Source organism: Chiroxiphia lanceolata, chromosome 1 (assembly GCF_009829145.1).
Source record: "Chiroxiphia lanceolata isolate bChiLan1 chromosome 1, bChiLan1.pri, whole genome shotgun sequence".
NCBI classification, from domain to species: Eukaryota; Metazoa; Chordata; class Aves; order Passeriformes; family Pipridae; genus Chiroxiphia; species Chiroxiphia lanceolata.
The window spans coordinates 33,682,515-33,698,484 of record NC_045637.1 but is presented as its reverse complement, the minus strand read 5'-3'; the positions used below and the strand labels follow the sequence as shown (position 1 = coordinate 33,698,484).

The window sequence follows — 15,970 nt, the reverse complement described above, 5'->3', positions numbered from 1 at the left end:
CAGAGAAAGAAATTAAGGCAAATCTTAATCTGCAACGACAATTGAATTAATTTAGGAGTTATGAAGAACAGGCTACTATTTTCTTTCCTTCTCTTCTTCTCCACTGGGACTCACTTTCCTTTAATTTACCCATTTCATTGACTAACCCTGAATCATCTTCAAGTTGCTGCCTACATTGAGCCCCATCTGGAAGCTGACTTCAAGCTCTGTGAAGTAAAAATGGACCTTTGCTTTCAATGATCTGTGGGACTTGATGCCATGGTCATTATAATGGTGTCACTTCTATGCAGTTATTAATTCGCCTAACAGCAAAATATGAGTGGGGAAATGAAGAATCACTGGTGGGTTTGAGGCAGCTACACCATCGCTCCACTCCTGTGGCTGTGAGCTGTGCTACAAATGCTGGCAACATGTGATATTATAGAAAGGGCATACACAAGGCTCTGCAACTCTGAAAGCCTCTCAGGAAACATCATATGGCTCTGATTTGGGAAAGACCACACACGTTCCAGTACTTGTGACACCTGCTACATGTGTCTTGCCAGTCACTGCTTTGCTTTGCTTTGCTGGTTCTGGTGTAGAAGGTGATCTTAAAAATATTTTCTTATTTTTATAACAATACCACAGTAATACATATTGTTATAAGCATCTCGAGGATGTATTGCTGGAAAAGCACAGGCCACTGCACCAGTGAGAGCCAAATGATAAAAGTTCAGTTTCAGATTCTCACTGATGAGGGCAGTCACCTGGGACAACGCTGCCTTGGGAGTTTATTTTTGTCCTGGAATATATAATTCATTCTGCAGCACCTGTTGTTTGATTTTCCTGGCTGCTGGTGTTTAAGTGCACCTCACCAATGGAGATGGGAGCTCGGGGTGGGGGGGAGTCCCCTACACAGCATTGCTTGTGTTTCACATCCCTTGTGTCTTGTTTAACTGCTTGTGTCTTCTGCTCGTGCTGGATGGCCTGATCACTGCTGCTGCATGCCAGGGAAGTGCTCAGGGAGAACAGCAATGCCCACATGCCACCACAGTTACCCTGGGAATTGCTTGTGCCATGCCACTCCTGACAAAAACTAAGCAAATCTCACAGCCACCCCCAGAGGATTCTAAACCAATTATGGATAGCAGGGTGATAAGATGGATGTCAATAATGGTAACAATAATGCTGCCACAACTTATGTCTTGCTTCCCTGGGAAAATGATCTTGCTGATGGAAACCAAGAAGCAAGTGCTGCACTAGCATGGAGGTACTGGCAGTAAACAGAAACTTGATCTATTTTGAGCAGCAAGGGACCTTATACTCTACTCGTGCTTTGATAGATATACAGGTTTGCTGCTCCTTCACATTAGAATGTGCTTCGTGGGGGATTGTGTAGCACAGGGCAAAATGTTACAGGCAGTTCTCCTCTGGGTGTGGTCAGACATCACACATATGCTCTTAAACCTGGCATAATTTGCTGGAAGGTTTGCATGAACCTCTCAGGCATTTCTAAACTTTTGTCAGGCTGGGAATGCCATACCTTAACGAAGGTGCAACCACCTGTGTGTCCTCTGGCAGCAACCAGGATTGTCACCTGAAATCAGTAGGACTTTCAAGCATTTTCTAAACTCCTAGGCAACGTGAAGGGTAAATGTGGCAGCAAAGTAGGGAAGACTTACTGCAGAACCTCTTATAACTAAAAAATGGAGTATCTTAAATAAACTACCCTAAGGCTACCTGCTTGATTTGAGTAAAACAGCAGAGCAGCAATACATCACACGCTGTGGGGGTGCAGGGGAACAGATGGGATGGGACAGGGCTTGGAGCAGGTTGTCTGGGCTGAGTGGGGGCTCAAGTCCTCTCACAGTGGTGTGGCATTCAGGTTGTATCTGAAGCAGTGTGTCTAGTTCGGGCTCTCCAGCCCAGGAAAGACAAGAAACTACAGGAGAGGGTCCAGCAGGGGGTTACAAAGATGATTTGGGGGCTAGAGCATCTCTGCTATGAGGAAAAGCTGAGAGAGCTGGGCTTGTTTAGCCTGTAGAAGATTGGAGGGGATCTTATCAATGCACAGAAACATTTATCTTAAGGGCGTGTGTCAAGAGCATAGGGCCAGGGCCAGGTCAAGGGGCAACAAGCCCAAACTAAAACACAGGAAGTTCTGTGTGAGTATGAGGAAAAACTTTGTTCCTTGGAGGACAACAGAGCACTGTAACAGTATGCCTGGAGTTTGTGGAGTCTCCTTTTCTGGAGATATTCAAAAGCTGTCTGGATGAGATTGTGTGCAACCTGCTCCAGGTGAACCTATTTTAGCAGGGGGGTTGGACTAGATAACCTCCGGAGGTATTTTCCGATGCCAAGCATTCTGTGATTCTGTGGTGTTTATTTTTATTTTCTTCAGCCTCTCTGATTACTCTCTAGATAGAGGTTTTAACTATTGTTAAAGCCTAAGAGGAAAGAAATCCACAGACCTAGAAATGTATTATTACTTTGTTTCAAAATTCAACAGTAAGCTCTTTACCAATCATTCAGTTTTTATTTAAAGGCTGTTTTGTACATTAGGATTTTAGGCACTAGAAAGAAAGCTTTTACATCAGAAAATGTTCATGCTGGAGCTAGGATTCCATTGTTTCACTCTAGAGTCATTAGTACATGTTTTATGAGTTCCTCAGGAATAATTGGTGCATTGTTGTATTTATTCAGATAAGTGGCCAGTGCTTTTATCTCTGCTGGAAAACAAACAAAACTCCCTGGTGACTCACAGCCCTTGTTGTGGGGGCTCCACCCTTAATTCCCCCAGTGCCCCTTGCCTTTTCTTTCACCAATCTAATTTAAGAAGCTTTATAGCATTGATAACTTTGCTGTCCCAAACCAGGAGATCACAAGTGGCCTCTAAGCTAGCTTCTCTATAGAACTTCTCATGTTTCCTCCCCTCCTTTTTAAATTCGGCCATAATTGCCTGCAGCCCCCAGTTGGGTCAGATATGCTTTATATTTGCACCTCCTCCTCCTCCTCATCTAGCACTCATTACTCCACATTGATCTTTATTAGCTTCTTTCTTAGCCTCTTTGTTCATGTCTATTGATTACACAGTTAAGAAAATATCTATTTTAACAGTGCATCTTCTTTGCTAATGCTTTCTGGAGAAACTGAGATTGTGCAACTTAGGGTATGCCTCAGCTGTGTCCTGGATAGGAAGGGGTACTCACGTGTGGCATCCTCTTGCCACCTGTGCTTGACCTCTCCCTGTGGCAACATCCATCATACAACTGATCTCAGGCAGGGAAGACATTACAGATCCACCTCAGCTGCTGTGAAAGAACAATTAGGATAGACACCAGGAACGAACAGGTCATGGGAGACTTCCCAGCTTCAGGCCACAGCTGATTTTGTGTCTCGGAGGCAGCAGAGGTGCATTTAGGCAGTCACCTTCCCTTTCTAAGCGATGCTTAGAAATACATATCTCTGCCTTACCTTCCTGTAAGAAGGTTATGTGGCAAGCACTTTCTTTCACTTATCCAGCTGGTTTTCCTTGGTTGTAGCAGCCTGACTTTTGTCCCTCAGTCCTTCCACAAGACCTCCCCTGTCTGGTGAGTGGGAGGCTAAAGGTGCAAGCTTCTGATTGTGGTCTTCTCTCTCTACTTCATCTGAATTGTAGCACATAATTTATATCCCCAGTACTTATTTGCTTATGTTACAAAATATTAGAGATATTTTCAAAGCAAAAGATCATTTATTTGAATCAGATAAAGGAATGAAGAGAGTAAAAAAATCTTTTAGCTAGTTTTTTATATTGATGAAGAAACATGAAATAAGAGAGAATTTAGTTCCGTTCTCTTCCTACATTAAAAGTTAAATTTGATATCAAAATATAGCAAGTGTATTACAAGTTCCTGTGATGGAGAGCAATGGATGCAGCTTATTACTGCTCTGCTTTTGGTAAAGGATGACCATGATGGTAACCAAAATGGCTTTGGGTCAACAGAGAGATGAAAGAAAAGCATTCTCGCATTTTATCTTCTCTGCATGATACACATCCCATATGTCTTACTAAATATAAGAAATGAGCTTGTGCTGAATGATAACAACGATGGGTTTTGAATAAAACAAATACTTCATTGGTTCCTCTTCACTCTCAGTAAGGTCTGTCTTGAACATGCAAACACAGACTTTATCTTATGGTTATTTGTTTTTACAAGAAGGAGTTACATATGTAGAGTCTACCTGAACACTCTGGATCCTCTACTTCAGCAGTAGCATAGACCAGAGGAGATGCTGACATTTCCCAGAAGCAAAGCTGTTTCCCTCCTGCTCCTGTTACTACAATGGAGCGGTCATCTTAAGGCTCTGGAATACTATACTCCTGTTATCACCAGGATATGTGAAAGCAAGATCCCATCGGAGAAATCTGGAGTTCTAGATTATAACAACTGTCTGCTTCTCAGCTTTTATCTAAATTACAATTTACATATAAAAATAAAACTATTACCTACAGATGTCTTTCTCTCAGGACAACGAAATAAAGATGGCGGTGCCTTCAATGAATTCTTTATCCAAGATCAACACATGAATCCAACTCTGTCTTCTCCTTCCAACTCTGAATTTCTTCATTTTTGAAGAGTTGTTGGAATGTTGTTGGCAAGCCTTGCCTGTTTCATTTTCTTTTTCAATTTGAGTGTTTGAAGGACTTATCCAGCTTTGTGTAACATTTTTTTTCTTGTAGCTTTGCAGAATCCTGGTGAGCACTTCCAGCAGGGAATTGCTAGCAGATACACTTTCTACATAAACTTTTTCAGCCTAGGAAAGTGCATCTGTCCCTTGTCTTGGGAATCCTTTCCTCTCGTTAAGGTGAAGCCACCATACTGCAGTTCTTCATGCATGCAGGATGTGGACACAACTTTCAAACTATAGTGAAGCAGACCAAATCCTTTGAAATACACATGCTCCTTTCCTCACAATCCAGTAACATTGCCAGTTGTGGCCTTTAGCCACGATTACTTTCAGCCATTTAATGCAACTGTAATTATCCCACAGACTAGGAAGATATGCCAATAAATGTTAAAATTTGAATCCGCAGGAAGTGAGTCAGCTCAAGTAATGACAAATGACTGTGAGGTACATTATGGATATCTCTCACAGCATCACTTCCATGCTGCCTTGCTGAGTCATTCTCATGGACATTGCCAGCTCCAGGGATTATCATCAGGACTGAGTTGAGAAGCACACTTTCTGATTTTAATAGTTTAAATGATCTTAACTCTCCCTGTCCTTCATCCCACATGAATGCAGCTGAATTTGACATTCCTGTGAGCAGCACCATTGTACTCTGGGCCAGTGGTGCCTTGGGACTTTCAGTCCCTTTTTAGTGTTATCACGCTAATGTCAATGTTACTTCCTGTTTCTCTTCCTTCATTTTTTCTCCAAGTTACTGGCCTGTTTTTCTCAATCCACCATTTCCTGCTGCTGATCAATTTTTAGACTGCAGTCACCTCTCTGGATAAATAAATATGAACAACATTATTACAAATTTCTGAAATTAATAGCTTTAAATTTTGCCCTACTTTCTAAGCTATGATTCCCAAGAATGAAATAACATAAAATGCATCGCTTCTTGTCACTTGCATCACTTCCATCTTGACTTCTAAACCAAGTCTTACCATTGTTGAGATTTCTCCCTGTCCTGAGTGTCCTTGTTTCAGGTGGGATAGAGTTAATCTCTACAACACTGAGCTAGTTGTTCAAGCCTCTGAAGCACCTTTTCTAGTGATTACTGTGATATTGCATTTCTGCATTTCTGTAAGGATTCCAATATCTTTACCTAACAGGTTCAAGTATGCTTGAGTGGCCTGTGCATGGACCAACCCATGCCCAGGTTCAAATGGATCTCTCTTGCTGTTCCTGTGTCAGTATGGATTTACACCTTGGCATGACCCAGTATCTTTTTACTGCTGAGAAAATGCTGCTTTTGGTATCAGAGATTTTCTCAACTCCTGTGTTGCCTTATTGTATCCTCTCAATCATTTAAAAGGGAAAGCTCAAAAAACTCTCCTGCTGTCTATAACTCCAGGGCTAGGTTTGCTATACTTTGTCTGCTGATTACAAAGGACTAATTCTTGCCTACAGTGAGACCATTTCTGCCAGACAGTCAATGTAAAGATAGCTTACAACTGATGTGTACTATGTTGCAGCCTAAGTGATTTATTACACTGACAGGGTGGGGTAAAAAGGCACTAACCTAAGGGAAGATCTGGCTCCAGTTTCTTCTCCTGGGTCCTCCAACACAGATTAAAGATGTTTTCTCATCTTTTCTTTCTCTTGCTATGTGCTTTGCTTATGGGCATTTCATCTTACAAAATAAAAACCTAAGCAGTTAAAAGGGCCACCACTTTGTTCATACAGATTTCTCTTCTTCCTCAATATGTATAGCCCTCAAGGGTTTTAAATCCTTCCTGGCTGATTTCAGTGTGTGGGGGTTCTCCTCTATCAATTCTCTGTCCAATTTTTCATATAGCATTTTGGTGTGAAATGTTTTACAGTGCCAGTTTTACAAAGTCAGTATGTTGCAGATAAGAAAATGGTACAATAAAAGAATAAGGAGAATGGAAGGCTATTTCTCTGAAGGAAAAATGTGAGTCAAAAAATGATGGAGACTTATTTATAGAGTGGCTTTGTTTCAGCAGCATGTCATATGAAGAACACCAATATGCACACTAGACAGCTTTAAGCAAGTTATTTTCTACCTACCAGGTTTTGCAGCCCCAAAATAAAATAGTCTGACTCTAGTCCACTTCAAATTTGGTGACTTCAAGTTTTCTTCTAAGGATGTATTTTATTGCTCTAGCTGATTTTAAATTTGCCAGTATTTTGCTAGTGTGTCCTTATCAGCAAGAGTCTGATGCTAGAAAGCAAGGCATCCGGTTTCAGCGAAGGATTGCCACCTTGTTTCAGACTGCCAAATCACATAGGCATGGCATTTCTTGTCCCAAATTGTGACCCTCCTGTGTGTCACACAGGTGAGGCATGAATCAACCTTCCCAACAAAAGCTCTTGGGAATGGTCTGGTTTTGGTGGGAGAAGATGGTGCCATTGCCTGACCCACACTGACATTCATCATGACAAGAAAACAGTTCTGGAGCTGCTGAGCAGCAGAAAATAAGAGATGGAGTAATTACCCTCACTATCAGAATTATTTGTTATACAGTCCTGAAAGAGACAAATGGTGACCATGTATGCTTATAGAACTGTCTGTATCCCAACTGAAGAGGTGTTGTATCCATACAGACTAAAGGGAAGTGGGTAAGGATTGGATACAGATATACACCCATCACAGTTTGCAGATGCTATATTCACAACCAGAGAATCCACTTCAGTTGCATTTATCCATATTAATTTCTAAGTGTGAATTTAAAAATTCACATGATGACACTTTCAGTTAATATATATTCCCTTGTATCTATCTTGTAACATATCTAAGGAGGTTATAGACAGATGAAGGTGGGTCTCTTCTTCCAGGTAACAAGAAATAGGACAACAGACATTGGCCTTAAGCTGAACCAGGGGAGGTTTAGATTGGATATCAGGAAAAACTTCTTCACTGAAAGAGTGGTCAAGCATTTGAACAGGCTGCCCAGGAAAGTGAAACCACCATCCCTGGAAGTGTTAAAAAACATGTAGATGTGGTGCTTAGAGACAGGTGGACCTGGCAGTATTAGGTTAATTGTTGACTAGATGATGTTAGAGGTCTTTTCCAACCTTAATGATTCTAACAGGACTGCTTCTAGAGATTGCTGAAATGACCCAGTATCTTCAGCTCAGTCTACACAATTTTATTCAACCATAACTGTAATTTGTATTCCAATTGACTTGACTTGTATTTTTTCTTAAACTCTACACCTCTTGTACTTAGGCTCTATTGGATATTTCTATCACATGGCAATTAAATACTCTTAGTCTGCTGATTTCTACAGAAAGCTAACTAATTCAGTGTTGTAATGTTAGCTAATTATACAATACCTTCTTTCTGTCTTTGCATATAAAATTTGAAAGGAAAACTTTTCTCAAATTGTAAATTAAATACTCAGAAAAGCTGAGAGGCAGCTGTGTATAAATGTCTCAGAGTTCTATTTAAAGAGGCTTGAAAGGCTCAGACTTTAAAACTATGAGTGCTGACTGGTTTGCTTCTGCTCTAATCATACTGCTATTCCTCCTCACTTCAAACAATGCATTTAGGTCCAATTTACTTACTCAAAAATGCTATCGCTCACTGCCATCTAGTGTTAATGATACAGACTGTCAGGAATTTAAAATTATTTTTGTTAAAAAACATTCGCATTTTTTAAGTTTGACCCTATCCTGAGAACCTGGGCATTCTTCTTTCCACTGACAGAGGGAGCTGCAGATGTACAGCAGCTCAGAAAACTCCAACAGGGTTTATTCACAGGAGTAGATCCAAGTCCACAATGCAACTTCAGTGACTACAGTTTTATTATTACCTTCTTGACTCTGACTCTGCTTACTTGTTCTCTCTCTGTTTCACTGTGTCACACAGGCTTGACTCTGAAGCAGAGCCGCTCCTCCTGCAGCAGCCTGCAGGGCAGACACAGTGAACTTTGAAGCACATTCCTCACACCCTTGTTGTCAAGGGAAAACTGGAGACACTGCCATGCTGCACTACCTGTGCAATGCATTTCTTTCCACCTGGGTGCATGACAGTGATGGTACACACCAGATCTCAACAGTTCAGTTAGAATGTAATCCAGAGGCAGACTTAACGATGAGGCCTCTGGAGCAGACAGAAGTACATCTGTGGACACAGTCATGCAGTACTATGTATGTTTATGCCCCCAGTTTGCCTTCTGAAAACTTACTTAACTGAACTTTGCAGTCACACTTACATGCAAAATGCCTGTGCACATTCTGGGAGGTAAACCCAGAACAGAACCTCAGTTTTAACAGCAAACATCTTCAGCTATAAGTGGCATGGATTTATGCCACAGGATTCAAAGGTATCAATGAATCTTGATGGTGGAAAGAAACAAAAGTCCAAATGCTTCCTGAATCTCTAAATGCCATTCACTATTTGATATTAAGCAACTATTTACCCTAAGTAAGCATTGTAGAAAGTGCAGTGATAACCTTCTCATTTCTCTTTTTTACCAGGTAAGGATTTAAATTCTCAAATCTGGGATGGAACTGTTGGGTGATAAAGAATTTTCCCTTCTGAACAGCATGTCATCCATGGCAGTACATCTTCCTGTGTTTTCTGATGACTACGCCAGTTCTGTACAGTGTGAATCACCTTCTGGTGATTTTAAATAAACAGGAAACACAATTGTTCTTTTGTGGAGAATAATGTATATTAAGTTCTCAAAGAAAATGTCTGAATTCAAAAGCGGACCACAGAGAGTTACCACCACATATAGTCATAATTAATTTATTAGCACTGGTTTTGAAACAAATATAGTCATGTACTTAAACACAGTTTAATTCATGTTTATTTCTAAATTTGATATATTACTGTATATTACATAATGCACTGCATATCCAGTAAATAAATAGTAGAACCAAGGCGCAGATTAAGGTAGCAAGGTCAATTTTAGGTTATCAGGAAGGCCAAAATCACATTAGCAGTATAAGGACAGCAAGTTGTAAATTACTAATATTAAACAGTCATTCTATCATTGCTATATGCATGCTAGTACAAATGATCCCTCTGAGAATTGCATACAGTTGTCTAGAAAAGGAAACAGTTCTTCCCTTACATTACAACTTCATGATCTTTCATTTCTTACCTTTCAGGCCTGATCCTGCAGTCCCTACTCAGCAAAACTTCCAACCTCTCTCAGATTAGTTTTGTACTTTTTCTTTAAGCTTCATAAAGCTCATTGGCTCTCTCAAAACATCTGAAAACTAAATAACTAGAGTCTAATTTCTAAAAATTTAGAAATTCTGAAAATACTGGTAACAGAAAATAATGTCATTGCATACAGACCTAAGTGTACTAGAGCCAAATCCAAGATCAGATCTAGACAGAAGCCTTGGGAACTGTCAGGACAGCAAGGTTGGCATCTGGTGAGTTAGGCACTTTCCTGATTAGGCAGTCACTTTTAGGATCACAGTTTTGAATGTAGACATCTTCAGTTTCCTTAAATACTGTTTTGAGCATCTGCATCCTCTTCTTGGATCTGGCCTTTTTTTATACTTGAATACATGATGTATCACATTAACATTATGCAAAGACAACAAGAGAAGTGACCCTAAAGTAAAACAAAATGATAATACAGCATGATTTTACAGCCATGTCTAGAAGAAGCTATTGGTTTTTTCTGTGCTTGGGTTAGGCACAGTTGTTTTAACAGCTTTTAACACTGTATCCCATTTACTATTCTTGTGCTCTAACTGCCTTTTCCTAAATTTGTGCTGAAATAAATCATTGCTGTCTTCATCCTCAGCTTCTGACACTATTTCCATTTTCTGGATAATCAATTTAATGAGGTCATGTTGCTTTTCCAACAATGTTGATATATCTTTGAGCCTAAAAAAAATAATAAAAAATAATAAAAATTTGCATACATCAGGCTTTGTCATTTGATTTCAAAGGACATTTAACTCATTAAAATTACAAAGACCTGACACTGCTTAACTTCACCCTTCTGACAGTACTTAACCCTTCTGCTAACAAAGACTATTGTCTGGAATATATTTAATTCTTCAAGTTGTGGTAGGTACTTCTCTAGGTTTCAGGAAACAGAATTAAAGAATAAGTTCCTGGTTCTTGAGAAAAGTAACTTATTATATAGTTAAGGTAGCAGCAACTTCACTCTCAGAATAAAATTGTTGCCAGTTCTATCAAAAGTTTTACGTATTGATCTATTTTCTTGTCTGGCAAGAAAAAAGAGCCAAAGTTGCAATGGCAATTAAGCATCTACAAACATTTAGCGAAATTCAAAACTATTTTTTACAGCATATGAGGAGTACTGATGAGGCACTGACTGATCTCTTTCAAAGGGCTATCCAAAGTGTAACTGATGCAAATAAATAGTTAACCTAAGTTAGCATCACACATACAGAACTCAGTATCTGTTATCTTTCAAGAAACAATGAAATGTTTCTTGAAAATGTGTCTATAAAGTGTCTTCATAAAACTACCAAACAAGCAATCTGAAAATCTAATTTTCAGAATGTCTAGACTGACAAAATTACAGCATTAAATCTACATTGTGATTGAAAAGGTTCTCTGTGAATGGAACTATGTTTGTAATATTGGTTCTACTTGTTTTTACATCAATAAAATAACACAACAAATACCTGTATTTCTGTTTCAGAACTTCCAGTTCTAATGTTGTATCAGGGCTCTGTGCATATGTGGTAGAGTCTTCACACCCAAAGCAATACTGGAACACACTCTAAACAAAACATGGAACCAAACTGAAATAAGTATTATAATCTGAAAATAGATTAAAATTCCCAAATAGGTGAATGGAAAATTTCCACACAGTGCTAATGTTAAAAAGAGTTTCTGTTATGTTGGGCTTTTTACATATTAAAACATTTATTTTGCAATACTTTTTTTATCGGAAAATTCAGTCTACCAACAACAGTTAAAATGAAATGTAAAAAAAAAATAAAATAAAGAAGAAATGCCCAAAGGGAGTAATTCTGTTTTTTATCTGAACATCTTTTGTAGATTGTCTTGCTTAATACAGTTACAGATCACTGAGTTTTCAAACACTAATTATATCTGATAATGGCTGCACTCAAACTGATTTATCATTTTCACCGACCTTAATCAATGTTTAATCACAATTCCCTTGATGGTAGTTAATGATTGAGTCTTATTAATGCAGTGTTCCTAGCAATCTGTGTACAAAGTCAATCATACCCCATTTTGGTAAGAAATCTTCTGTCTAATATTCACCATCTTACCATAAATCCACAGTATCTTGGCCTGTTGGGATATACAGTGATTGATGCCTGGTCCACCCGACTTAAGAACCAAAATGGTAGCTTCTTCTCTAAGTTGGTGTGAAGATTAACCTAAATGTAGTTTTGCATTTAAAATCAGTTATATTCTCTTAAGATAAACACACATTATCATGTGAAAATAACCATCATGTCATTATATTCAAATCACTAGTACTAGTCCACACTGCAAACAGTGGTGTAATATTTGAACAGTCCAGCCCAGACACTGAAACTACACAGTTAAAGCAGTATAGCAGTATTATCTTAGTAGAATTAATTATTCCACACAGATGCACACACTTATAACTAATGAGACTTCAGGAAAGTAGAATGAATTTGGTGTCCTTTTGATTTTTGTGTATCTTAACCTTCTTTCCACTGCATAAGTTTTTTACTAAGAGACAATTCTTCAATTTCAAGCATTGCATTTACTGATTTTGAGATTCTGTTCTTGGAACAGCTCAGAATTCATTGAACTGACTCTTGAAAAATTCCTTAAAAATGCATTTGCTTGTACATGTCCTTTACAATGACTCATATGACTGATAAAGAGATAAAGATGCCATGTTCACCAGTTTGCTTTACACAGATACTAAGGTATTAATTAGAAATGCTGATGACAAATCAACTAATTATCTAAATGCTGTTCTAACAATTATATCTACTTCCAATACTTGGTTTTTCAATGGTATGTTACTTACCTGCATTGCAATCCTTTTGAGTGCAGCGTATTTTTGTACTTCAGCAATATCCCCAACAGCCAAACCAATCTATAAATATCAACATTTCATTATCTACTTTTTCACAGTCTGTAATTTCAATTGTATTTCTCATTTACATTTAAATAAAAAATAGAAAATCTAACATTCAAATTAGCTTTTTCCCTTGAATTTAGGAACATTTTTTGCATATTTGCAAAATACATATGAAGACATGTAGAAAGCATTTTTAATGACACCTCTTAAAATAAGAGGCACTTAATAAGGCACTAAAGAGCTACTTCAAAGAGCTGTTAAGAATAACATCCCTTCCTTTTGATTCTTCATTACTGCTGCAATGTTAAGTGTGGCAGCGCTAAATATCTTTAAAAAAATGGAATTGTTTGATTTTTATTGCTCAGCTCATATAAAAATTTTATTTCCTAAAAAAAATTATGTTCAATGGAATATTGCTAAAGATATCTTACCTATTTTCCCCCTTTCTCACCATTATCATATTTTCTGATTCTTTTTATTCAGGTCAGGCTTGTTAGTCAGTTCCAACACTACTGCTGATTACTGATTTCTGTGCAATGAAGATCTGAGTTTGGGTTTGCTTTTTTTTTTTTTTAAATTATTGTTAGTGCTAGGTTTTGACACAACAAGGGGTTGAGCAAAAATCGTTGTTCCCCAATTTTCTTTATACAGACTTCAGAATAATACATTGCAGCTGCAATTCAAATTCCATCACAATTACTACCTAAATATATACAAGATAACCTTGCAAGAGTAAATTGTGTTTAAATACTCAGAATAGTAAACTGGATGGAAAACAATTGCAGAGAAAGGCGACCTTTTAATATGTTATGAAAATATCAATTTATTAAATAACGAATGAATGTCACTTACTACAGTAATTCTATATGCTAAATATAGAAACCTGCATATAAACCTATCCTTAACCACTTTTTATATTACTAAGTAAATTACTTACTAGCAAGTTCATAAGAAGGATTGGAATAAGCAAGGTAAATATAATGAGAACTGTATAACTCAGGAATGGATATGGTAATTCACTGCTTAATAAAGGATCCAGGAAAGCATCATGGTAATTAATGTCTCCCAGCATCATTGCAAATGTCTTCATTACAGAAAGCAGAGGTGTGCTATATGTTTGCTGCAAAAAGAAGAAATATCAAAGTCAAGAAAAAAAAACAAACTGATGAAATTTGTAAATAATGTCTTGAGACGCTTTAGTCAAAGATAATATTTATAGTGATAAAAAATTAACTATGTGATTCAACTAACCTGTGAACCCAAAAGGACAAAGAAACTCAGTCCAAAGGCCAATATCAGGAAAAAGAAAACCACAGCTATCCGAATCAAAGTCCTCAAAATTTCCCAGAACATCACAACATAGATGCCATAGTTTTCAAATCTACGCAACAAGTAAACAGAAAAGACATAGAATCAGTCACAGAATTGTTTAGGTTGGAACAGACTTTTAAGATAATCAGCTCCAACCATTAATCTAGCACTGCCAAGTCCACCCCTAAATCATTAAATGCTGAAGTTAGAGTCCCTTGCAGTTATTTACATAAGGCAGTAAGTAATGCTGATTTTCATCTGTGAAAAGAGACATTTTGCCTCTCTGAGACATCCTGAGATGGCACAAACCGGTTGTACTTTCACATCCAAAACAGTGGAAGTAATCCTACTTACATCAACCCTAAACCACATAATCTTGTATTTTAAAGCACCAGAGCAGTTTTCAAGATATTATTTCTCACGGATAACATTTATTCTCTCCATAGCAATAGGCAGTACAATATTATACCACTGTTGCACTCAGAATAACAGCATTAGGAAAATACCCAACTTTTTTTCTGCTTCTAGAAGCAGGTAAGTGACCAGAACAAAGGACAACTTGCATTATAATCCATCTATCAGGGAGATGCCTGATTTAAAAGATTTTGCTTCTTACAAAGTAAGAACTTACTACATACATGTAGTTTTCATATAATACAAAGTATGAAAAACAAGCAAACAAAAATAAATGCATTGTTTGCAGAGAGAAGAGGAGTAGCGTACTTTTAAGACACCTGTGTTTCCAACAACAGTGTGTCACATGGCAAGCCTCTCCCATTCTTGACCAACACAAATGTCAGAACACAAATTGTCATAAAGCAGATTAAATTACTTATTCCCCAAGTCTGAACTTGGGAACTTATGTCCTCTCTCAGATCTGAGGACCCAGTGATTGTTTTATGCTGCAACAATAGCAACTGTGAAAATCCCTCCACATGATTTTCACCCTGAAATATTATGTTCAAGACTGAAAAGGTCAAGCTGGAAATAAAACAAACCTGATCTTCTCTCATTTATTAGGCATTTATTAGGCAAAATTCCATTGAAGTCAATGGAACTACAGGTTGCTTTAGGAAAAGACAGCCTGAATGAGTTAAAAAATCAGGTGTAGAGTTCTACTGCTATACACGTGGAAATAGAGTCAGGCCAGGGAGGCATTTCATCTAGCAGCAGCAGGAAGTATGAGCAATCATCTGTTTACTCTTTACTGTGTAGGTTCGACCCTCATTTTGCCCAGAGCAGACAGGACACGCCCATTCTTTAGTCACCTAAGTCAGCAGACACAGGTAGGACAGGGTTTGCAGCAGAGGCAGTACCATAAAGGTATTCTCTTTGACCTTAACTCTGTTTACAAACCTTGTCCTTAAACATCCCTATTACAGTAAAATGATCCTGAAATTACTCAGCAAATGCTGTGTTTGTCTGTCTGCAAGACTTCACAGGGGTGATTAGTGCATATATACAATAAGAATCAGAAGAATATTTATGCAGTGTTATCACATGGAGTCCTGCTCAGGCACATTTTTATTAGTCTTAAGCACTACACCCACACTACTTTTTCCTTCCACCTAGCTTTCCTGCTGTTTATAACTCTTGGACACTGTTGTACCAGTGACAACATTAGAATAATGAATGGCAATAAAAAGACCTCATGTCAACTGAAAAAATAGTATCATCCATTATAATTCTTTTATAGGACACAATGGTATAGAGAAGTGGGGTGTGCCATTTAATATGTAAAATGGTAAAGGAATTTACCTTCTCACAGGTATTACTTATAAAAACTGACATCCTTATGCCTCCTGTAGTTCATATCCTTCTGATTTTGCTTTTTTTTTTAAAGTCAAAGTCTATACAGTACAATGAAAGATGATTTTAGAAAGATAAATTCATGGCTTTGCTTAACTAACATTAAATATTAGTATTTCTTTAGTTGTCAGAACATATGCTGGGATGCTCTA

General features: G+C 37.9%; 1 protein-coding gene across 1 annotated transcript in view; it reads right to left on the bottom strand.

The window, feature by feature from the left end:
* Positions 1 to 9,424: 9,424 nt before the first annotated feature.
* Positions 9,425 to 15,970, bottom strand: part of TRPA1 (transient receptor potential cation channel subfamily A member 1) — a 32,409-nt gene continuing 25,863 nt past the window's right edge. The window contains exons 22-27 of the mRNA XM_032692843.1: positions 13,950 to 14,079; positions 13,636 to 13,818; positions 12,645 to 12,713; positions 11,905 to 12,015; positions 11,287 to 11,384; positions 9,425 to 10,513 (exon numbers count right to left, since the gene is read on the bottom strand). Coding sequence (XP_032548734.1) covers positions 10,282 to 10,513; positions 11,287 to 11,384; positions 11,905 to 12,015; positions 12,645 to 12,713; positions 13,636 to 13,818; positions 13,950 to 14,079 — 823 coding nt within the window. The 3' untranslated portion in view covers positions 9,425 to 10,281. The remainder of the gene's footprint in view (positions 10,514 to 11,286; positions 11,385 to 11,904; positions 12,016 to 12,644; positions 12,714 to 13,635; positions 13,819 to 13,949; positions 14,080 to 15,970) is intronic.